The sequence below is a fragment of the Micropterus salmoides genome, unplaced genomic scaffold, assembly GCF_014851395.1.
Source record: "Micropterus salmoides isolate LMB-PRFRI ecotype aquatic unplaced genomic scaffold, ASM1485139v1 Ms_hic_scaffold_941, whole genome shotgun sequence".
NCBI classification, from domain to species: domain Eukaryota; kingdom Metazoa; phylum Chordata; class Actinopteri; order Centrarchiformes; family Centrarchidae; genus Micropterus; species Micropterus salmoides.
Window position 1 is genome coordinate 1 of NW_024044728.1, and position 25000 is coordinate 25000.

Genomic DNA, 25000 nt, shown 5'->3' on the forward strand with positions numbered 1-25000 from the left:
GTGACCTCGACTACAGCCAGGTACCCCCGCTTTTCATTTTAGTTAGGGAAATGCATGTGTTCTGTGAGAAATACGGCTTCTTTCGAAGTTTATTAAGCAGTCTATCTCTGTCTTTCTCCACAGTTCAGCGCTGCTGACCCTCCCTCCTCCTCATCAGATGCCGAGCATATCCAGGTCTTCTACAGGCTGCTCACCATCTCGATGGAGACCACGCGATGCTGGGCCGACCGGCTACCCGGGTTCTCCGAGCTTCAGCGTGAAGATCAGAACCTGCTCATAGACTCTGCCTTCCTGGAGCTGTTTGTCCTGCGATTGGCTAGCAGGTGAGATAGAGGAGATGCAGCCTGTTTTGTACCAGAGCAACACATTTAACATGACTTTTTTAAACTTCTTCACAAATCTCCGGCCATAGGCACACATCTTAAAAGTTTTGTAATACACAAGACGACTGTATCAGCAACTTTACATCATCTCATGTTGTGTTAGGAACAACAGGCAGTTCATATCCTTTACCGTTGCAGTACAATGTGTAACTGTGCTGGCAAAGCTGTGTGCTGTTGTGTTGGTGTATCTCCAGAGTAGGAGGAAAGGAGCTGAGTAATCGCCATATGAACCGAATTATGAATGGAGTCTGTAGCTATGACAGCAGCTACACCCACAGAGTTCCGCTCCACTCGTCTGATATCTGACGCACAGTGAGCTCTGTGTGTGTTCTGTGGGCTAAAACTGTGCTAACATTGTGAACTGTGAATTGACAGGATCAATGCCATCTAAAAGCTAGTCAGCTGAGAAACTGAAAGGGCTGTTATGGAAAGAATTACATATTCAATTCAGCTGACTGAAATAAAAAAAAAAGGGAATCGACTTCATTTACTTCATGCGTCCAATGGTGTGTGTGTGTGTGTGTGTGTGAGCACGTGTGTGTCTCACTCATGGATACCTGTGGTGCCATTATGACTGCCCCAGCCCATCTTTGCCTCGGAATTGCCCTGGGTTACCGGTCTGCTCTCACAAGGCATGTGGCTGGTTAAATTTATGGGGAGGACGGGGGTTGGGCTACAAGCTCATCCTTTTGTCTGCACTGTCGTCCAGGGCAGAAAACCAACACAGTCACACACACAAGCACACTTACTCACACACACACACACACACACACGCACACACACACTTACACACACTGATGATGTAGGATACCAACTTTCTCTCTTCCTCCCTGTGTAGGTCCAGGTGCAGGGTGGGTAGAGGATGGGTGGTGGCATCACAGTCCCAGCAGGAGGGGGATCAGGCTGGGACTCTGACTCACACTAAACGGTCGACTCTATCAAACACACACATGCTCACACACACTGCTCATCTTCCCATCAGCCAAACTCCCACGGCAGAGAGGAAAACACACACAAACGCAGCACTGTCTTAGTTTGTTCGTCCTCCGTGAGAGCAAAGGATGCAGTCCATACTCCCATCTCATTGTTGACGCAGCCCTGCACTGACCCTGTGTTGAACTCAGATGCCTTGCAAACCCCTGCGCAAGCGTATGTCTGCATGCTTGTAAGTGTGTGTGTTCAGTGTGTGTAGAGTATATTTGCACCGCTCTTCTCGACCGGCATTGCTGTAAGCACCCCGTTACCAAACTGTTTCTGTGGTTATTGGTTGATTGCCGTGGTGACAGTGTAGTCAAGGGGGAGTGGAATGTGTGGCAGAAATCCAGCTGTGTGTGTGTGTGTGCACGCGCGCCCCCGTGTGTGCATCTGCCCGGCTGCTTGTGTGCCTGCCTGTCTGTGTAGTTTTGCCCATGTGCTACTATCAGACATGGGTCAAATAGTATTTTGAAATACCTCTTAGTATTGTTTATAACCTGCTCAGTGCACCAGGGGGGTATTTACTTAATCAGGACAACACAAACCTAGGACCTATAGACAGTTATAGAAAAATGGTTTCATATTTTATTGTAATTTTATTCAAAGTTTATGATACTTAAATATTGGTTTTCCAGCTAGATTGAATCTATTCATCCTTGCCACTTCTTTCTATCAGTCATTCAAATGCACATGTCGAAAAGCATTGTTCACAAACACAAGGCATCTTTTTAGAAATTCCAAATATGCACACTATTTTATGCCACATTTGAGGGACATGTATTAAAATATATGCAGCTATAACATCAATGCCATACTGGGTTTGAATTTTGACAAATATAAGCACACCAAAGCAACTTGCTGATCCAATAGGCAGTAACTTTCAGATTCTATATTTTGCACTGAACACTGAAGTCATTTTAGGTGGGATATAAGGTTCCAGGGGTCAAACTACTGTAACGTTAGCATGAAAAACTATCTCAAAGTTCAAGAAAGCCACTTCCACCCTCTCCTAACACCTGCATCCATCCCTGCTTCTTATTTCTTCTACTCTCACTTCTTTCTCCCCTCTCTCCGCTCACGGATGCTAGTACTGGCTGTTTTTGTGTTTGTGTGTATAAGGGGGGAAAGCTGTTTTTAAGGTATGATTGACAGAGCTGGTGATGTGCGAGCACCTGTGTGCATGTGTTATGCTGAGAGTGGGTGGAGTACCTCTTTTAAACTGTAGTAAGGATAATTAGACATAAATGGGGTTTCATCCTCTCCTCATAACTGCTTAACCAATGTTTGTGCAGGGCGTAATTTGAGGCTTCCTCTCTTTTCGCCCTCTCTCTCTCTTTGTTCTCCAAGCACCCACCTTCTGCCCTCATCCTACATCTTCCTTAGCTTTCTACAAACCTTTGGTGTCTTCTTGAGATCTACCAACTACACAGCTAACCAGCTCTGTAGAGAAAGCCACACTTTTGTTTTAGGCACTAATAAAGCCTAGTCATATAACCCTCACTCATTCACTGCTTGTTCTCCTTCCCTCATTGCTCAGTGGTAAAGGAGTGGGATGTTGTGTGTCGTGAGTAACTGATGCCTAAATACATCTGAGAAGTCTTTTCATTCCCTCATTAAGGCTTTGTGTTTCCACTGAACACCACAGCCTGGGTACATTAAAGCAATAACAGTTTACCTATCTACAAATACACACACACATACATAGAGCAGCCCTCTGCTCTAACCCTTCACCCCGCCCTGCAGAAAGGAAACACAGGAATGTTTTAAAATGCTATAATTTGGAGAACACAACCTTAATCAGCTGCATGCCTGTGTTTGATGTGTGTCCCGTTTGTGTGTGAGCGTGCATACTGCCAGGTTTTCTCATTGTTTTTATTGTAATTGCTTCCTTGCCCCAGTATCTCAAGCCATATTTTACAATACATGAGGGAAAATGCAGCATTTTATTGGAAGAGAGAGATCTAACCAGAATCTCCTTTCATTTCTGTGTCTCAGGTCGATGCTGTCAGAGGATAAACTAGTCTTCTGTAACGGCTTGGTGCTGCACAGGTTTCAGTGCCTTCGTGGGTTCGGAGAGTGGCTGGACTCCATCCGGGACTTCTCCACCCACCTCCAGAGCCTAAACCTGGATGCCTCTGCCTTAGCCTGCCTGGCCGCCCTCGTTCTGCTCACAGGTAAAAACACAAGGCAATAACTGGAGAAAATAAAAATTTGCAGCTGCAGCGTATATGACATTAGCAAAACTAACAGACAGAAGTCAGCTGCCCCTCTCTACTACACACAGACACAGCCAGTCATACGAGCTGCTTTTGCGTAAATATATGGATACAAATCAACACACACCTTCTTTCCTTTGTCCGGAGCTTTGTCAGTGGGTGATTCAGTGTGACAGCGATCAGGTGGATACATCCACTAACGTCACACGTACGCTCAGAGACACACATGTGCGTGCGTGTTCTCACACATCTTTGCCTGAAACAAGAACCTGATACCCAGAAGCACCTGCTGCACCTGCTACACACCTGGCCCTCTAATCAGTGTGCATCTGTGAAAAATGGTGGGAGAGTCACAGCTTTTTCCGCGAGCACACACCTTAGGGGCAACAGAAGAGACAAGAACTTAGTAAAGTACATTAGAAATGCATTAGAAATAGTCAATTACAAATGTAGCCCAAGGTGAGAGAAGACGCCTGTGCAATTAAGTGTTCGCATTTCTTTTTTTTCACGAGTCAGGAACTGTATATAAATGTCTAATGGGTAAAACACCCCTCCCCCTACGCTCAGCTTCTTTACCTCACCCTGCCCCCGCCACCTCCTCCTCTTCCTCTACCTTCTCTTCCTCTGTATAAGCCCTTCAACCCCATCCTCACTCTCTGGGGGAGCACTTAACTCTGTGCCTGATCGACCAGCCTACCGTGGAGCACAGCTCTGGAATGGTGTCTGCGCTGTTCTCAGTAGCGCTCTGCCACCTCGGCAAAGCACACAGCGCACTGCCACAACAGGGCCGCCAGAGCCACCAGGCAATCGACCGCTTCAGAGTGGCCTGTGCAGAAAGGCAGTCATCGATCCCTCCCCAGGAGCTTGCGCACACAGAGAAAGAAGGGATAGGGAGAGCGGAGAGAGAGAGGCAAGAGTGTGTGAGAGGTCTGAAAGCTGCGGTGAAAGGAGGGTTGGAGGGACTCTGCAGCAGTAAACACAGAACAAACAAAAGAGTCCCATAAACAAACAATAAATATGCTTCAGATAATGGATACCTCAAAGTGAGACTGGTCTTAGTGACAGCCTCCCTGCAGCACGGACTGACTTGTGTATGTGTCTGTATATATATGTGTGTGTGTGTAAAGGGAAGGGGGGGCTGGACACCCTGTTCTCTGCAGAATGAGTTAGTGTCACATTAAGCCTGGTACGGGTGCCACTGGAGTTGCTATGGGCAGCAGTGTGTGTGTGTGTGCGTGTGTTTCTAATTTCATTTGGCTGCTCACAAGGCCGAATAATCTTCTAATTGTTGAGCGCTTTTGTTTCTGTCAATGCTTAAATGTTTATATAAATATATATATAATATGTGTGTGTGTGTGTGTTTTTGTGTGTGTACACAGTGTGCAGGGGGCTTATTAGGTTAGACTAAGTATTGATCTGTAGTGAGTGAGACAGGTTAAGGCCTGTTAAGAACATTAGCCATACAGGGTAATGAGGTGGAATTCAATATAAAAGAAGATGTAGCTAACGTTCTTTCAGCTGAACAAGCTCTGATGTGTGTGTGTATTTATTTCTTATTTCTTTTTTCCACTAATGTAATTTTTGCTGTTTAATGAATGAATCTCCTGACATCACTGTCTCTCTCTATCCACAGAACAAGTCCCAGGTCTGAAGGACTCAAAGCGAGTTGATGAGCTGCAGAATAAAGTAATTTGTTGTCTCAGAGACCACCTGGGTTGTGGCCCTTCTTCCTCCTCGTCCAAGGCTGCGCCCCCTCTGAGTCGTATTCTGGGTGTAAGGGCAGAGCTCCGTTCCCAGAGGACCCAGGGCCTTCAGCGAATCTTTTACCTGAAGCTGGAGGACCTGGTACCGCCCCCTCCGTTGATTGACAGGTTCCTGGACACTCTGCCTTACTGATGGCCCGGGCTGACCACAAAGAGAAAAACTCACGTCTTGTCCCGTTCAGGCCTTTTCCTCCCCAGGAGCACGTACACACATACAGAAGAGAGACTCACTCCCCTCTGACTGATGCAGAGCAGAGGGAGCCAATCAGATGCTTTTCACTCAACAGGACAACCAATAAAGAGAAGCCTTTCACGGACAACAAACTAAATGCTTTTCACCAGTATACAAGACAATTACTCAAACTCTTCACCACTTTTTATTTGATCCTCCTGTTTTTCTCATGTGGGGGAGTATGACGAGGCAGAGATGGACGACAGAAAAATGACTTTTTACTGTCCTCTCTCCATCTGGGTGGCAGCTCATCCAGCAAAAAAGAAAGAACACCAATGTTTATGAGTACTGTTTATCTGTGTTTTGGCCTGGCTCATCCAGTCTGAGGACTTCTTTTTAGTAAAGAGGGAAGGGTAGATGTCAGTGTGATCGAATGTTTTCAAAGTTGAAGGTGTCCCAGTGAAACACAAGTCGTCGTGTATTCTAGTTCCTCCTGCTGAAATGTACTGAAATGTCAGAGGTCATACAGCGTATGCATAGACGTGGGGAAACATTACAAAGGACACAGTTAGTACATAAACTTGTGGAAGTGGCTGTTGAGTTGGGCTCTTGATTCCAAGTGCAATTTCTTAAGTGCTATCACACCACAAAAGGAAGAGACGGAGAATGGCTTAATTTTAAACTCTAAATTATTTTAATACAAAGACTTGTCCTGTGCTGTCAGTAGCTAAAAGAAAGAGAGACAATCTCCGTCTGGCTTTAGACAGCAAAGGATCTGTGCACTAACGATTGATGACTGAGTCACCCAGACTTGAACTTGCTCTAGGATGTTTTTTTTTTTTTATTAACTCATTTTGAAATCATAGGTCGAGTAGGAGTATGAAGGAATGAACATGGACAGAAATTGGCTTTTGAAGCACTTATACCCTGAGAAGGGCTAGAAGCACAGACACACACCCTACATGCTCCCCTGGTGGATGGTGGGGGGAGAGGAGGGTGCTCGACAGATAGCTGTACGTCCAGGGATGAAACATTCCGCAGTCATGCTCTTTTTCTATTTGTTTCTATTGTGGAGGCCGTGTGAGCGCGTGGAGGACATGGTTGCATACTGTCTTTGTGTGTACGCATAGAGAAGCCACGATCATATGCATGGTGTGTTATAAGCTGTCAAGAGCTGCCATAGCCTGTCAAAACTGCTCGACCTGTGTTTGTGTCTCAGACTGCGGCTCTGTGGGGATCTCCCTGGGCCTCCACCACCCACTCACACACTCACGGCAGCAGTTTGAAATATGAAAAAAGCAAATTATATAGATATAAATATAAATATATATATACAAAACTAATATTTTGAAGTGTTTTTAGCTTTTTCAAATATTGTGGTACGAGTTGTGCATTGTTTTTTGAAGAAGAGAAACAAAAAAGAAAAAAAGTTGCTGTTTTTTTCAATGTCCCTCTTTGGTTTGATTTTCCTGTTCGATTTCTTTTCTTTCTCTTTGGTTCACTGGATTTTCTGTTCAGCACTTTGAAATCATAAAGTAGTTCTGATTATTCTGCCCGACTGCTTCCTGTGTTTTGATTTTTTTTAAATGAAAGGACTCTCACACAAAATGCAAAGAAAAAAAAACAACATTACTGTGTTTCAAGACTTTTTAAAAGTAAGCAGGAGACCAAATCTGAGATCATTTTCAACTGAGAACGTGTGTGTGTGTATCTGGTCAGACACAAAAGCCTCTTGACAGGTAAAAGGCCTTGTCTTTCTCTCGAGGGACCTGTGGCCTCTCACAGAGAGTAGAGGGGGATTAGAAGAGTGGGAAGAGGGAGGAGAGGAGAGCTTCATGTTAGCATGAGGTCCCGATCAGCCTCCAGCCTCGTTAAACACCATCGATCGCCACGGTGACATTTCACAGCACATGCCGTCTATACTGTCACTGCCATCACTCACTTGCCCTCCTGCACAACAGCATGAGCACTAACACACACATACACACACACATGCTCTCTCTCGGACAGCAAGGTGATTGATAGTAACTGGGGTAGTGTGAAATTGTGAACAGCTCTGTGTGTGTGTGTGTGTGAGAGAGAGAGAGAGAGAGAGAGAGAGAAAGTGCACAAGAGTAAAGTTCAGAGGGACAAGTGTGGAAATCACCATGTTAAACATGATCCATACAAAATCTATGATGTGACATAGCACGATATCAAATCTTCTATCACAAGAAGTGATATCCCTTCATCCCTTTCTAATAAAACAGACAGGAACCAGAAACACACTCGCTTTTTTGTGACAAACAAGAATCTGTCCCAACACTGCATGCTCATCATTGTGATGTGTATGTGTTTGATCAGCATGGAAAAGACCATTCACACTTGTGTGTGTGTGTGTGTGCGTGCGTGCAAATGAATATATGTTAATCCTATATGTCCACGACAGTGACATTTCTGAGTGACAAGTAACATTAACATGATGCAGTGCTCTGCTTGAAACTTGAAACACACACACACACACACACACACACAGTGAGCTGTCAGTCTCCTGGTCAATCGATCAGTGCTGACAGATAGCAGATACCTCCAGAGTTTTAATTAGAGGTCCCATTAGAACACACACACACACACAGACACAATTACATATGCACATGCACACATGCATTCAAAGCAGCTGTTTTTATAGCTGTAGGTTCATTACTTACCCTAAGACTGATGATATCAAGATGTGTACATGTGAAGAGACCTGCAGGCTTACAAAAACATACAGTAGGTTGTGATCTGAATATGTCTTTTTCACAGACATGTCTCTGTAGGAAAAGCACAGGTAAATACTAATGTTAATGATGATGCTTCAGTTTTAGGGTCCTGGGGCTGTATTACAGAAACTTCCTAACTTGCAGATCCTATCTTAACTGAAGACTTAAGAAAGGAACTTTCTGCAATACCGCCCCTGGTATTGTTTATGCTGGATGACTGTCTCACTCAGCGTTAATGGTATTAGTGACACCTGTGCTTTTCCTTCTATGACAAGTCAAGGTGTCTGCTGTGAGAAAGGCCTCTATCCACTGAGCCAACAGGACGTGCTGATCACACCTGCTTTAAAAACACTAAGATGCAGGAGGTAAGAAATAAACGGAGCTCCCTGCTGGCTTCCTCTCCTGCTGACAGACTTCCTGGATTAGACTGAAACGAATGGCACCTGAGTCCCCCTGAGCTGTCCCCCTGTGAACACACACACACTCACGCACACAGAGGCAAACACATGAAGCCAAATATTTTTGATGACTTGCTATTTAGACATTCACTGTCAGCTTTGTTCTTCCCCCTCAGTCTGCAACTCTGGGAGTCCCCTGAAAGTGGACAGACAGGGACACGCACACACACAGATACACAACATGTGTACAGCACCAGGGGAAATCCCCTGTAGCTGGGGACTGTGTGTTTTACTGTGGCCCCTCGTGTGGCTCATCCGCTAAGGGAAGAGTGTGTGGGGGGTTGGCCTAAATGTCAAAGGTAAAAGGTGGTGAAGAAGAGAAGTGGAAACATGCAATAGACCCACTCACACAGGCTGATCTCAAAGTAGAGGAGGGGGAACCCCAATTCTCTCGCTTTGTCTCTCTCCCAAACTCAACACAGATAAAAATATCATACTTAATTTTTCTTTCCACGGGATTGATGCTGTTTAAACAAGCAACTGTGAAAAGCTAAAGTGTTATTTAATAATGTTGGGACTGGGGCATTGACCTGAACTGAACTTTTGATATATCGCCACTGCTTGACATTGTACCATGTTGACATTATTTTGCTAGTCTAGCTGCTGTGAGTAATTGTGAGGCATTTTGAAAGGTCATACATTTTAATCAATGTTAGGACACACAGTGACTCCACAATCACTAAGGTCACTAAGCGGGGTTGTGGCCAGGACTTTTGGTGAGGAAATTTTGAGGTCATAAGGTCCAAAGCCCCCCAACAAAACCCCACCCACTTAAGTTTGACAAGCCACAAAAATAATAAAATTTTTAAAATACATTTTTGAAAAATCTTGTTTTGTTTTATTTAATAATTTTACTGTTGAATGAGATTTCTTGTAACTTTTATCTCCCTTCATTATGATCAAAATGTTGCAATTCTGATGGAAAACACTAAAACCCTTTAATTTTAATTTATTTATTCTATTTAGTGACATTTTATATTAGATTTAGTGTAAATCATAATAATCCTTAAAAAACTGTCACGAGTAATAGTGTATCTGTGCAAAAATGGAATGTGAACTGTCTCACGTCATTAAGTAAATTACCAAAAATATTGCCTTAACCGATTGTATTTATATAATGGATTAGAATACAATTTCATTTTTATAGCTGTGGTAGCATAAACAGGTGGCCACTAGTTTATGGTGTATAATGATTTTGGACTCTTGATCTTACTTTTGTATGCTGCACCCTTCTGGTACAAAATAACACGATCAAATGGAATAAATACAAGAAATCAACACTGTGGGATTTTTTGGCGTAAGGGAAACTTTCATGGGACACAGCGATGGGGAACACAATGTGCTGTGGGTCGCTGGTTGAGGTCGGAAACCATTCGTGGACGTACTAGGAAGAGAGTTGTTTACAAACAAGAAAGTGTCAGAAACAAACCGAAAGCGTCTACGAAAATGAGCAAATGTACCTTATCGTTAATCTCTTAACACTATGGAGGCTCACAACAGTCTTTATCGAATATAAGTTACACCTTTGAATTATATTTTCACTGGTAAGTGTCGACTTGTATCCTTTAACTTTCGTTTACTAGAATAATGGTCAGCAGACTGCTTTCAACATTGTCTGGCTAAATTAGTGGGTTAGCTAATATCGTCTAAAGAGTTAAGTCAAGCCGCACATGAAGCTGGTCGCTTCTGTACTAACAGCTAAAATCATACTATAGCTAATTTCTAATATAGCTAGTTTCTCGAGCTACCGTTAGCAAAAATGTGTGTGCGAGCATTATCAGTTTCAATAAACTCAACTGCTGTACTTGGGTTACGTACAATTTTGAGTTACTTGTACTTTACTTAAGTATTTTATGCTACGCCACTACATTTATGAGGCAAATTTTGTACTTTTTACTCCACTACATGCATTTGCGTTATTTTTCAGATTCAGATTAATAATACAAAATATAAATCACCTAATATATTATTATTATAGGTTTAACCACCCAACTGTATATAATATAATTAAAATTAGCCCCGTCTTTACTACCTGCAACATTAACATTAAAAACACATTAATGCATCACTAATTATAATCCAGTAATATTATGATTTTACTTTCACTGCTTTAGGTATATTTTGATACTAATTCTTGTGTAAAAGAATGCTTCTTCCACCGCTGCCATTCAGGTGTCAGAAAGTTAGGATTCTCAAACTGTTTATTTTCTATCTGCATGTTCACTTCACTTATTTACATTACACAGTTTCTTAAACATAAAACTATAATGTGGTTTACAAAACTCTAAAAATGGCTTCACTGAAAAGCTCTGTAGATAATAATATACAATATTATCAGCTTCTAACAACCATTAAAATGGCCCTGACTGACTAAACAGTAGGTGGATCATAAAAAACTAGACAGTGTTATATAGGGCTGCAACAAAAGAAAACGGTCACAATTAACCAGAGCTGAGATGAGGTACTCAAATCGCTTGTTTTGTCCAACAGCTAACAGCAACAGTCCAAATCCAAAGGTATTTAATTTAAATTGATATTACAGAGAAAAGCAGCAAATTCTCACGTTTGACACACTGAAAACAAAGAATGTTTGGCATCCAGTTTAAATTGTTCATTGATTAATTTTCTGTTACTAATTATATAATAAAGAGTAACTGTTTCAGCATAGATGTTATACTGTCAGCAATTAAAACTTCAGTTACTCCTTTCACTAAAAGGATGATGGCAAGAAAAAAAAAAAGATTAGTCTTATAGCGGTGCCAATTTTAGATGTGTGGGCAGACTTGCATGTGTCACAGAGTTTATTCATTTGATTTATGTATTTATTAAAATCATACTCTGCTGGTATTTACAGTGTATGTGGGGGCAGTGAGATAAAGCTGAGCAGGTGCACTGTCTAAGTTACACAGAGGTGTTGGCTGTGGGCAGTCAGCAGGACACATGGCAGAGGAAGGCAACAAGCTGACACTGAGGCGCCTGGAGGCACCGATCCACAAGTTCATTAAAGTGGCTCTACCCACGGACCTGGAGAGGCTGCAGAAACACCACAATAACATACTGAAGGTGACGGCTGGAATCTGGCCTGGCACACAATCGCACCCTCACATCCACACTCGTACTTCCGGTCCACAGTTGGATAATAGATCATTTTCCCTTCATTTTCACAGTACCAGCAGAGCCAGCAGTGGGATCGCCTTCATCAGGAGCATATCAATGCCAGCAGAACTGTTCAGGTATAACATAATATTGATTGGCCTGCTGTAAGTTGATATTCTCTTGTAATTTCATGAAACAGAAGATGTGAGTCACAATATCATGATGTTAACCAGTAATCTCAAAGACAAAATCTGATGATGGTGTGACTCACTGCCTCTCAAAATTCCTGAATAAGCATGACCCTGCAAATGCATACTGTTTCCAGTCAATAAGTATATAAGTGAAAGAGAAAACGGTCCACCTCTTGAACTGGTGTATGACCCAAGCAGCTGAATGATACTCATTGGTTGACAGAAAAACACAAAACAGCATTCACAACATCTCCAACTCAGGCCTTCCTCTAACTTTTATGGTTTGTTTTTTATCAAGTGACCTATGGATCCAATGCAAGGGCCCAATCTTGAGATAGGTGTACCCCCATGTAACTAAATTGACTAAATGATCTCCATGACAATGAGCCACTCTGCTGCAATAGAATAAATCTGTCATGTCTATTAATATAGAATAAAGTTCTCTTCTGTTTGTGTATACAAACATGACATGCATAGAAAGACTGGATCAGTTATCTAGACTGAATTAACTCTTAAAAATCAGGGCAAGAAAAGAGCTTTTACCAAACCTCAAACTGACCTGTGTGTGTGTGTGTGTGTGTGTGTGTGTGTGTGTGTGTGTGTGTGTGTGTGTGTGTGTGTGTGTGTGTGTGTGTGTGTGTGTGTGGTGTGTGTGTGTGTGTGTGTGTGTGTGTGGTGTGTGTGTGTGTGTGTGTGTGTGTGTGTGTGTGTGTGTGTGTGTGTGTGTGTGTGTGTGTGTGTGTGTGTGTGTGTGTGTGTGTGTGTGTGTGTGTGTGTGTGTGTGAGTAAGCATACTTGTTCACATGGTGGGTGTGAAATGCCTCTGGGGATGTTGTTGCCTGGAAGCCACCATGTCTCTGAAGGTGAAGTACCTCCAAACAGGCACACACCTATCCTCTCACCATTGCCCCCGGGACGCACACAGAGTGCTTTCTCATGTCTTCATGGTGTTAATCCAGAGTAGGGGTTAGTCTACTCTGTTTCAGATGCATGTATATGTGTGTGCACGTGTGTGCCACGTTCCATAGCATAGATATATAGATAGATCTGTCCTCCCAGAAAGACAGACTGCAGTCTCTCACCGTACTTGATGATTGACATTTACTCCCACTAGCCTAGCACCTAGCTAACCCCCGGGAGAAAGGCACAGGCAGATTCAGTACCCACCTTAACCACAGCAGCTACAGCAAACGCTGTGAGACCTGGGAGCGGAGTCAATACTGTCTTATCATGGATATCGGCTATTGAGTATGTGTTTGGTTGGTCCGTGTGTGTGTTTGAACTTCGTAAAGTCACGGTTAATTTGCAGGCTGACAGGTGCCTGACCTGACTGTCTTGGTGTTAATCAGTGTGTTTTTCAGTTTTATGCACATGAGGACAAGTGTGTGCATGTATCTTTATTCATATTGTGTAATTAGCAGAATGTGTTATCGGCAGTGTGTTGACCCCCTGAGCCCAGGCCGTGCTGCGGGCTGGAGGGCTGACGGCCAGGATGTAATCCTCCTGTCATCCTCAGGGCACGTTGGGATGAGGGGGCTTGTCTTCCCCAGTCCCATATCTGTACCTTATTAAGCCCGCACGCACACACACATTTCCCATCACTTGAACAGTTTACTGGGACGTTGAAGCTGTCAGCATGATCACTTCTTTCCAACTGGGGAACAACAGGCAAAAGAGAGAGACTGAATTTTGTGCCCTGTGTTGATGTGTTACCAGGTAACATGGCAGTAAGGATTGATTTTGGAATGGTTTGTTATGCTGTGCTATCTCATCATATCTGTATCTTGTATGTATATAGATTTAACCACAGCTTTGCTTGTCCTTCTGTGAAAGTGAAGCATCCCAGCACCTTGAATTTCATTCAGTTATTTGTCGGTCTCCCTCTGAAAAATTTCAGACATGCCATTCAATCTTGCTGAGAAACCTGCTTCTTTTCTGTCTCCCTGCAGCAACTGAGAGCTAACATCAGAGAGATGGAGAAGCTGTGTGCTCGGGTCCGTGTCGAAGACGCAGGCGCTTTGGAAGTGCTTGTCAAGCCAGTCAGGGACCGGGCCTCAGTTGCCGCACAAGACTTCCTGCTTTTGCACTCTAACCCCGTGCCTCAGCCTGCATCAGCACAACCACCTGCCGCTCAGCCATCCAGCTGTGTGTCCAGCAGTTGCCACCCTGATGACGATGTGGGCCAAGAGTCGTCTGGCAGGCAAATTCAGCTCCACCTCCCAGAAATCCCCGCTGATCAGAGTGCAGCTGAGTCCTGGGACAACCTGGAAGAGGTATACATGTCTGGACCCAGTCATTTCCTCCATGTTTTGAACAACATCCCTATTTTAGATTAAACAATTTTTTATTTTTTTTATTAAACCGTCTTGTTGCTTATTGCCTTCTTTTTGATAAGGGAGTTGAAGGTATACAGCGTATTCTTGGTATGCAAGACACGGTTTTAGTCAAAGTAAAATAGGGCCAGAACCCGGATTTAACTTGGACAGGCACTGCTCAATTCGTTGCTCTTGTGGCGCAGCATCATGCTCCATGTTAACAGTCTATTAGTCTTTCTTTTCCTTGTCCTTGTGATCACAAACAAAAGAGATGAGTGTATTACTTCAGCCCAGCGCTTTTTGCATTATTAAACTTGCTTTAAACATAATAAATAACAAAACTTCACCCCAAAATACTGTCTAAAAACTCTGATAACAATAATAATGATTCATAACAGTTTTTTGACTTTTTTGTTTGTTATCTGTAATTGTCACTCTTCATTTGAAGTTTTATAATAGATGCGAGTGCTAACACTTATTGAATGAAAGGTTTCTTCAATAACAGCTGAAAGGTTATGAAAGTTATGTGCAGAGGGAGTTTAAGAAAACAATAAGCCTTTTTTCACACATGTGCTGTGTATGCCTTGTCATACACAGCACATGTACTAATAAAAAAAGCTCTGTTCTATTCAAGTGTCCCTGTAAGCCAGGACAATGTGACATTGAACCAGCATGCACAACACCAGGACCCTGAAACTGAAGCAGCTAAATGGAATTCAGCCATCATTCATTTATATTATTTCCTACTGTGACCTGTCAAAATGTTTTCTGTGAAAAGGCCTATGCTGAATTAAAATCAAAGCACTAAATGCAAAGTGCAAGAAAGTAGTTGCCCTCCTTGGTCTGTACTAAACGTTGCTATAGTTACATGCATTATTCATCACTATTGCAAGATCATCTAATGCAATTGACCCCTCTTACCTTTTCCTACAGACGCACTTATTTCATGCTGCTCCACTGCAATACATACAACACACATTAATATTCACTCTCATTAGTTAATGTGATTGTCAATCACTGACACTGACAGTTTGAACGAACGTATTTTTTTCTCTCTCTCTCAGGATCTGAAGGAGCTGAGTGGCTTGGTGACAGAGTTCTCAATGCTTGTCCACGTGAGTACAAACACTCAACTGCGCTTCGCTTCCTAGCTGCTACATTAACATTTCATTTCTCTATTTACATGTGTGCACAGCTACCCCTGTGAATGAAAACAATGTGACAGAGGCAGCTTGCCTCTAGCATTTCCAGGAAGTGGTGTGTATTTGACCATGTGTGCTTGTGTTGCCTGGTAAGGCACCTCCGAGGAGGTTACACAGATCGGCTCAGGACAACTGCTGGGGCCCCAGAGGCCTTTCACCGAGGCAGGAGGAGACACTGAGGAGTAGGCGAGAGGAGGGATGTGGGGGAGGACGGCGGGTTGTCCACAGGGGGAGAGGTGGGGAACAAGGGATACATCGGAGCAGGTGGAGAACAGACGGCTCAGATTATCACTCTATCCTCAGGGGTGGAGAGAGAGAAGCAGAGAGGCCAGGTGAAAGAGGATTAACAGTGAAAAAGAAAGAGAGTGAATATGTATTTAGGCTAAAACAACTGACAGAGGCATATTGGGGGGGCAGAGAGAGCATAGACATGTTGTTGTGGTGTCTCAAGGGTGAAAGAGACCGTTAGGGGAGTAATATTCCAGCGCTCAGCCACAGTGGAAATACTGAGTGAGTGTGTGGTTGTGTCTGTTTCTGTACATGCGTCATGTTGCTGGCTCTTCCAGTGTCTGTGCTTGTATCTGTAGGTTTTTTCTTTGTGTGTCTTGTAGAACCGCTCAATAATAAGCCTATAATGTAATTGCACTTTCTAGTAGGGTTAAAACTGACAAATACAGGATTTCAATTATTGAATAATTTAATAAGAGAAGAAGTATTATGTTTTTTATTTACTCTGGAAAATTTCAACAGTGTTACCAGAGACTAATGTGTTAAGATCACCATAACTTCAAAACAGAAGTTATTAAGTTATAATATAGTACTATATATAGTAGTATTTGTTGTACTTAAAAACAGTGCATTGTTTACCAAAACTGGAATAGATCATTTTATTGTAGATGCACAAATCAATTAATCTAAAGATTATTTCAACACCGGCTCTCGTATAATGATGGAATTTGTATTTAAACATATTCTATTGCTTAGGAGGCCATGAACTCAGGAGGTAAGATTAAACACATTTGACAAATGTAGTAAAAAAAACATTCTCACCACATGGTCAATTTCCTGGAGCTTTCAATCAAATCACTGCAGATGGAGTTTGCCCAGTTGTGTTCATATTTCCCTTTTATTTTGTTATTGCGCGTGTGTTCTAAATTTCCTCCAAAACTCATTAACATATGTAAAACATGTGACCACCATAGGACAATATATAGGCTCATCATTTAGAGCTGCGGCCATTAGCTGACCAACAGAAAATTAATCAACAACAACTTTGATCATTGAATAATAATTTTTGTCATTTGTCTTTCCTTTTTAAATTATTATTTTGGAGCATTTTATGCCCTTATTACATAGTAGTAGTGGAGCGATGACAGGAAACGAGGGAGGGAGAGATGCAACAAAGGTTCCTGAATGAATCAGGGAGTAACCATCAAGTCACAAGGCCTCCCAGTTTCAGTCATTTGATGGTTCCAGCGTCTCCAATGTGGGGATCTGCTGCTTTTCTCTGTTTTATATAATTGTAAACGAAATTTCTTTGGGTTTTGGACTGTTGGTCAAATAAAACGAAACATTTGAAGACATCACCTTGGGGTTTTGGAAATTATAATGGGCATTTTTCACAATTTTATCGGCCAAAATAATCTTTGTATCCCGAATAGTGTGGCTGTAACATACGGGTCTTGGTGGAGCTTCTGCTTTTAAGGGAGAAAGACACTGCACTGCAAATGAGAGGGAAGAAGATGAGATGTGGGAATCTGAGTGGTGAGGGGCAAAACTTTAATCAGAACAGGTTTAAAATGTATATTTTACCTTATACAATCTAATAACAGGAAGCTTTTACACAGGTGTGGGTAAGAGAAACTGTAAAAATGGACAGAGTTCAATTTGTAAAATAACTTGTCTTTTAGCTCAGAGTGTGGAGGGGAAAGACGGAGAAGCTGTATTGAGGAAAGGTGAGGAAGAAGAGCAGAAGAAAAGTTCTCCGGTTGTTGTTTGGTCTCTGTATCCATCCAGCCCTCACATGGAGAGAGACAGCTGCCTCTCTGAATATTTCATGAGATCCACACAATGCCACACACCTACCCACACGCACATACACACACCTGCTGTATGACCCCCAGTGAAATCTCCTTTGAATATACAGCAGCCTCCACGCACACTCACACACGCTCTTCCCCAGTTAACTTGTGTCGTGGAACAGATTTTGGACTGGTTAAAAAAACAAAACAACGTAATACGCGACAGGTGGTTGCTCTGTCACATGCGTTTGTAGGTAAATGTGCTTGCTTGAGTGTGTGTGCTTTAACAACACGTTTGTGTGTGTCGTAACCCCTGTGCATCAGTCCCAGCAGGAGAAGATTGACAGCATAGAGGACAACGTCAACACAGCCGCTGCCAACGTAGAGGAGGGGACCAAGAGCCTGGGGAAGGTGTGTATGTGTGTGTGTGTCCTGATGATCTGATGCATGTGCGTGTGTGTGTGTGTGTGTAGTGTTTGGGAGATAGGGAGATCGATGGCACTTTGCCTCCCAGCCATTCCACAGCGTTTGTCCCTATTGATCCGTGTGAATACGGAGGAAAGCTGCAATTAAGGAAATAGAGAGAGGAGAGGGATAGAGAGGAGCGAAAGGGGAGGAAGAGTGATAGAGAGGGAGGATGAGAGGGGTGACAAGAGAGGGTCTAGGTGTTTGTGTGTGTGTAGCATAAAGGAGAGGTTTGAATGACTGTTTAATAGTTTTTCAGGAGCAGCATTTGGGCTTCCATTATCAATTCAATACACTTCAACACACTGAGTGTTACTCAGAAGTATAACTCAGTGCCCTTCACACATATTACACACTTGAAATGTTGAACTTTTTCTCTGTAATACTCAGAATGAATCACCTGTTTTTGTCAATTTACAACACACTCTCTATCACACACACACACACACAAGCAGTTTTCTGCCAAGGATTGTGTTTATCAAAAATAAAACATTTTCTAACTTTTCTCTCAGTATTCTGTTTGAGATTAAAGGAAAGTAACGCTCATCTGTCAGATAAGGTCCATTGTGATCTTTGTTTTGTTTTTGCGTCACACTTTTAGGAACATAAAGGAGGTGTGAAATAATTACACCTCAATTACAGCCTCTCAGAGATGGTGATGAAATGGAGTCATGATTCCTGTGTACCTGTAAATGCTAACACTGGTCAGTAAATGACCTGGAATGAAAAGCAGCATTTTCATAGCCGTTTATACAGTCAGTTCTGCCTCTTACTTTGACTGGTATGTTGTCATGCAGTTACTGATTCAATCCAAGTTACTGATATTTCTGCCAACACCTAGCTGAGATGAGTTAGATTCTATTTGCGGTGCTCAAAGCATTGAAAAATGACATTTAACCATTTCAACTGACATACCTTTCTAGAAACCAGAGTGTATTACTCTGGCTAATTTACTAATGAATGTAATTTCCCTTATTTTGATTGTGATAAAATGGTGTGAGTAATATTCCCACTCATCTCCATTGTCTTGGGATTGCAGCAGGACTTTCAGACTGATTTATCCAAATCAAGGCAAATAAAATCAAAACTGTCTGCATGGCTACATACCAGTAATGTTAAAGTTTTTCAATGTGATGTTAGCGCACTGACCCTTTAACTTTAGTCCTAAAATTTATAAAATAATTGCATTTCAAATAATGAAATATTCATTTAAATTAAATTCACCCAAATGGCGACACAAACAAAGGTTGACCTCTCTGTAAGGTTGCCGGTAGTGGGCTGCGCATTAGACGTGGGGGAGTGGAGCGATAAAGCAGATGAGAGGGATGTTAGATGTCTTAACGTGTTTGAAAGCTTGTAATCTGTCATCAGGTCAAACTGCATTACACACACACACACACAGTCACAAAACACACACATTTCTTCTACCCTCTACAACCTGTGCCCAGACTCCTTTTAACTCAGCTCAGATGAAATTAAAATTCCCTCAACTGCCAGGGGTGGGGACATGCAATGCTGGGCTTTTGAACTAGATTAATTTAATGGTGAAGTGTTAATAAAATGTGTGTCCGTTTGCATGTGTGTGTGTCATTAATTGTCATCAGCAAAGAGCACCTTCCACTCTGATGATAACAGCTGTAATAACATACAGGCCACATCTCTCTGATTTCTTCTAAATGAAGATAACGAAAACGCTTTGATGCAGCTGTGAAAGTGTTGATTTACATTTGCAGGCTTGTTTGTGGGGGCCGATGTATGATCATGAAAGGATAGACACATCCAAACTCTATTGCAGACGTGTCTTGAAGCCACAAAGTACTAATGCCTCAAAAAGGTGTGTGTATGCGGGTGTTAAATTAAACTAGAACATATCTCTTCTTTCTGTCTCTCTAGGCGGCGGGCTACAAGTTGGCGGTGTTGCCCGTTGCTGGGGCGCTGCTGGGCGGTGTAATAGGAGGTCCACTCGGCCTGCTGGCTGGGTTCAAAGCTGCAGGGGTGGCTGCTGCTCTAGGAGGGGGCGTCCTGGGGTTTGCGGGGGGTACCCTGGTCCGGAAACACCGCAAAGCCCAAGTGGATGTACAGATGAAACAACTGACAGCACCACCACCAGCTCAACTAGAGCCAAAAAAGGACAAATGACCCAACGGTCCTGGTTCGTCCTCTGACCTCGGGTGCTGGCTAATCACTGAGGCGTCAGTGCAGACTGACCAATCAGAAACATAAACTAAACCTCCAGAGGTGCTCACATTGCCTTAAAGAGACTCAATATTAGACGGCGGCAGCAAGCTTTGCGGTTACCAACCACTGCTGTAAAACGATTATGTAACAACAGCTTTATTTAAGAGTAAGATCCTTTGTTGTCCGGATGTGAATGTCGTGTCTGTGAGGACATTAATCTAATTTTTTACACACTGATTTATTTTTTTTTTAATTCTGAACACAGTTGAGCAGTTACTTATACTACAGCTTTTAGTGTGTGGTTGTGGCAGCCTGACATGGCTATAAGCACATCACGTTACTAAAAGCAATGTTTGGTATCAAATAAATTAAGTTCATTCAACAGACCCAATCATTCTGTCAAATTCTATCACCAACAGGAGCACTGTCGTGCGTTCCTCTATTGAGCATCTTTTTTTTCCCAGATAATTCTTTTTCACCACTGATCATGCCTCATTATCCCTTTATGCAGAAAATAATATCCTAATGTGATCAGCTGTACTACTGAGACTACAGAATCATGTGCAGTGTATAGTTTTGTTGCTTAACATCACTGTGGTGTTATATTTTCCTGCTTTAATGTTTATATAAATTGTACTGTGTATAGATTTGGTAGAGCAAAATTGCACAAAAAGCGCCAAAGTGCCAATGTACACATCACTTCAGGGACTGGAGTCTAAGAACCTGCCATGTATTGATTATACTCCTGCTGTATAATAAAATGTTTCTTTTCAACAGTAATGACGTTCTTTGGATAAATAGAACAGCAAATGACACCAGTAAAGTTCAGAGAGACTGACATACAACGCATCAGACACCACAGTATCCTGTAAAATGGTTTTTAATTTAAGCTTGATTTTTTTTTTTAACTCTTCTTCCCCTCTGAGATGACCGGTTTAGAAATGGCATCACCCACCCTCCCCACACCCCCATTGCTCTCCTGTTATGTGGGCTGATATGTCACTATGCAGGCATCTGTTGGCTTCTATGGAAGGGCAGGACACACAGTACAAACTTAGCAATGGGTCCCCCATACTCTTAATCTGGCTTCTGCTTTTGGATTCATTCACGCTCAGTCAGGCATTTAGACTTGTACCAAAACCTCAAAGACATATAAAGAGACAAAACCAGTTTTAAGAGAACTTGTACAAAGTGACAGACTGCAAATTTCCACCGTTCGTCACATGGGTTTTTCCCCTCATCTCTCTGCTTTTTAAAACATTGGAAGGACCCATCTTTTCTCCCCCAGCATGATGACACATTTGATAACAGCTAACAGCAAAACAGCCATTTCGTAAATTCATTATGTTAAAGTACACCATTTCAAAACATTTTTTTCCCCCATCTATATAATTCCTGGGATCACAACTCAGAGGTGTTACGGCAAATAATGTGCCTTTAAAAAGGTATCCAGCCCGCTCTGACTTTTAAAGTTTTACAGTAGTGGAGGTAATCAGTGTTTAAGAGACTGAAGAGGGAAAAAAGACTTTCAGATTTCTGCAGATTGGTCGAGGGTAAAAAATGAATAAAATTCCTGATTGCACAACTATTTATGTCCTTCAAGACAATAATTAATAGAGGCACCAGTTACAGCCTATGGTCTACCTCAATAGGCCTGTAACATCTTTACACATCTGGACACTAATCCTTTACCATTGTTCAAAAAAAGGTTTCTTGAAAAAGAATCTTTCAAGTTACTTCGGTCAAGTTCCATGCTCATACGTAGAGTGAACAGCAATTATTAAGTCCTGGCACAAATTCTGGATTGGACAGAGTTCTGGACACTGATTTAGCTAATCCAGGACATTCACATGGTTGTTTTAAAGCCATTCCTATGTAGATCTCTAGTTGTACATTTCCTCTGTAATTTACTGCATCAATATAACCTTCTATCTGCCTTCCAGGGCCCTCTGCAGAGAAGCCTCCACACAGCATGATGCTGCCACCACCAGGCTTCATGATGGGGGTGGTGTGTTTCTTGGTGTTGTGCAGTGTTAGGCTTGTACCAAACACATAATTTAGTATGGTGGTCTTTAAAAAAAAAAATCCCAATTACTTCCACTGTGATTCAATAACCCATAAAGGTCCAAGGGGGCAATACTTTTTATAAGCACTGTAAGATACATCATATTCTATAGCCATTTAGTACCAAGGAGAGAAGGGGTGCATCTCAATAGGCTGAAGTAGCTCTGTCTCTATCTTCTGTCTCAAGTTGAAATTACCCCTACCAAGTATTTTTCTATTCCTTCAGATCTGTGTGTGTGTGTGTGTGTATGAAGAAGATACGGAGATAAAGCTACTTCAAACAGGCATATCGTTATAACTTGTGCTAATTAGACTATAGTTGTTCATATTGAGATGCAGCCATGAGGTCAGTGACACTAAACAAAAGCGTCTCCTATTACACAGGCTGAACTGTACTACCCACAGATAAGAACCATACAACTGGACTGAGGGAACTGTTCTGGGGTTGTTGTGTTTTTTTTTTACTCTACAAAAAGCCCGGTGATGAATAAGAAAGGAATAAAATAAAGAAAACTCTGCATTTAATTTAGACCAACAATGAGACTCCCATGTAGCACAAACGTATTTACAAGCTCCAAAAATAAAAGTAAAAACACTTCTCTTGATGTCCTAATGCCCCTAACCCCTGCCCCTCACACATTTTCTTCTTTACCCCACTGCGTTTTGATCCAAAATAAAAATTGTACGTGAAAGAGTTATGAAAATATAGGTTATTCCAACATGTTTGCGTTGTGGACTGCACTCTTCTGTTCGCCGCCTGTTCTTCTTTTTCTCCTCCGTCCTCTTCATTCTCCTCCTCTGCATCTCTGACTCTTCAGTAAGGGTGTTGGGTGTTGCTGTTCTGTCCCACTGGCCTGTCCCAACCCTAACCCCCTCCCTGACCCCGGGGCGTGGCATTGAGTCACAGGATCACTGGAAGGCCCTTGAGGTCACAGCTCATCGCGGTCCCTACTGAGGATGGTGTAACGAGTCTCGCTGGGCGCCAGCTTCTGGAACGAGCTCTCTGGTGGGCTGCTGGCCACTTCTCCCGTCTCCTCCTGAAGGTAAGAAGGCAAATTCAAAACAGTCAAGTTTTACATGACAGAGCAAAAACAACTTTCAGTGACTCTGGTGCGTGCTGACGCTGCTGTCTGACCTGTCCAGGCGTGCTGTCTGTGGGGTCAGGACCATGGTGGAACTCTCGGTGTAGCTTTCCAGAGTGAAGGTCCAACACGAACTGTCTCAGCTTGCCAGGGACACTGGAAAAAAAACACAGACACTTGACGTCATGCAAGAACATCTTTGTATTCGTATCCTAAATCTCTCTTCCTTTTTTCTGTGAGGCTTGTTCATACAAGTGTTCGGAATTAACAAATTCAACTCAAATGACTTGAAATTGACATCAAGGGCTATTTCTTCTACTCCATTTGAGGGCAAGTCTCTTTCACAAAAATGTTACAAGTATAAAAAAGAAAAAATGCACACCACAGAGCTTCTTGTGTGCAAAAAAAATATGTAGTTTCAGTAGCTGTATTATAGAACCGGAAATTGAGGAAATATCAATAGTACAGCTGTCAATGACTTCGTCAGAGCACCGCTGTACTGTGACAGAAGGGAATGGTCTGACAAGGTAAATGTGCTAATATGTGCTTTTCTTCATTTGCAGACAAAGATCTTTACAATCTAGTCTCTCATTCACCCTTTCTCTCTCTCTCACACACGCGAAACGATATACACCTCCTGTCTCCTAAGTGGGCGTGGTTGCCTGTCACACCACGTGGTGTGGATGGATGATAGCATATTGGGTTGTGTATACATGATGTTATCGGTACAAAACAAACTTCAGGATAACTTTCTCATAACTGATGACTCTCTGAACCATCTCTGCCGACAGAGAGAGATGTGTTGCTGAGACAGACAGGTCTTAAACTATGCCATTTTAGTGTGAGAATGTTTGGAAAATATGTGGCTTGTTAAAAATGTGTCCATTATTTACTTCAGTGACCATGGGGTGAAATATTTGGTCATAATCTGTGCTCATGTTCACTCCTCCCATTGCAGTGAATACACTCATGACCCACAGTTAGTCTCCTAAAGGGGCAAGGCAGTGATGAAATCCCAAATGACTTTTAAGTAAACCGCCTCTTTTCTGAACAGTCTCTGCTTAAAACTGGGGTAGGCAACATTGGAGAAACTAGATTTAGATAGATAGATTTTAAAAGTATCTAAGCAAACATATCCCACCCCCTCCCTTCAGGCCTCCCTCCAATATGATGCGAATTCTGCATTAAGTTTATTTAAGTAACCATTTTTATGCCGGTAGGATTTGGTTTTAAAGACATTATTTGTAAGTGTTTTTCCCCTTGTGAAGAGAGGCAGACTATCTGTACAAGGTACAAGTATTGATGAATGCAACAAATTCAGTTAAATCACTCGTATGTGCCACTTAAAAGTTGTTATGTTTGTATGAGTGGTTCTTGTGTAAGGCGTATTATTGGTGTGTTTGACATAGGCATTCCTACACACAAAGTTCAGCAATAAAGGCAGACCTGCTTGAACTAGAGAGCAGGTCAAAGTTGATAGAAGACTAAACAGCTTGGGGCAGCAGAAGACATTAGTTCCTGCAGACATGTAAAGAAGCAGCATTGATCCATATCAACGCTGTCCTGTGAAGTGTGCTTATTAACGACAGGTCATGAGCTGTTGTCATATCACACAGGCGGAGCTGCTTCCCAGTCACAGCTAACCCTGTGTGTCAGAACAGTATGCAGACACAAACAC

The 25000-nt window shown here is 42.4% G+C and overlaps 3 protein-coding genes across 3 annotated transcripts; 2 read left to right on the forward strand and 1 right to left on the reverse strand.

Annotated features, from left to right (window-relative positions):
- Positions 1 to 5: 5 nt before the first annotated feature.
- Positions 6 to 7064, forward strand: LOC119896343 (nuclear receptor subfamily 4 group A member 3-like; the record flags this gene model as incomplete). Its single annotated transcript, XM_038709782.1, has 4 exons — positions 6 to 20; positions 124 to 323; positions 3354 to 3532; positions 5208 to 7064. Coding segments are annotated over 4 exons (657 nt in total), but the record flags the coding sequence as incomplete, so codon positions are not given.
- Positions 7065 to 10071: 3007 nt separating this feature from the next.
- On the forward strand, positions 10072 to 20956 carry stx17 (syntaxin 17). The gene is made up of 7 exons (XM_038709780.1): positions 10072 to 10252; positions 11563 to 11771; positions 11876 to 11941; positions 13945 to 14268; positions 15375 to 15425; positions 17858 to 17944; positions 19892 to 20956. The coding sequence occupies exons 2-7, from the start codon at positions 11649 to 11651 to the stop codon at positions 20135 to 20137; spliced, it is 897 nt and encodes a 298-aa protein (XP_038565708.1). The 5' UTR covers positions 10072 to 10252; positions 11563 to 11648; the 3' UTR covers positions 20138 to 20956.
- Positions 20957 to 23169: 2213 nt separating this feature from the next.
- Positions 23170 to 23478, reverse strand: LOC119896342 (endoplasmic reticulum resident protein 44-like; the record flags this gene model as incomplete). The annotated part of the gene is given in 2 exon segments (XM_038709781.1): positions 23170 to 23277; positions 23376 to 23478. Coding segments are annotated over 2 exon segments (211 nt in total), but the record flags the coding sequence as incomplete, so codon positions are not given.
- Between the last annotated feature and the right edge of the window lie 1522 nt (positions 23479 to 25000).

Coding starts and splice junctions, on each gene's coding strand:
- stx17 (XM_038709780.1), top strand. CDS start 11,649: ATGGCAGAGGAAGGCAACAAGCTGACACTGAGGCGCCTGGAGGCACCG. Junction 11,942..13,944: donor ATGCCAGCAGAACTGTTCAG/GTATAACATAAT, acceptor GTCTCCCTGCAG/CAACTGAGAGCTAACATCAG. Junction 14,269..15,374: donor CCTGGGACAACCTGGAAGAG/GTATACATGTCT, acceptor TCTCTCTCTCAG/GATCTGAAGGAGCTGAGTGG.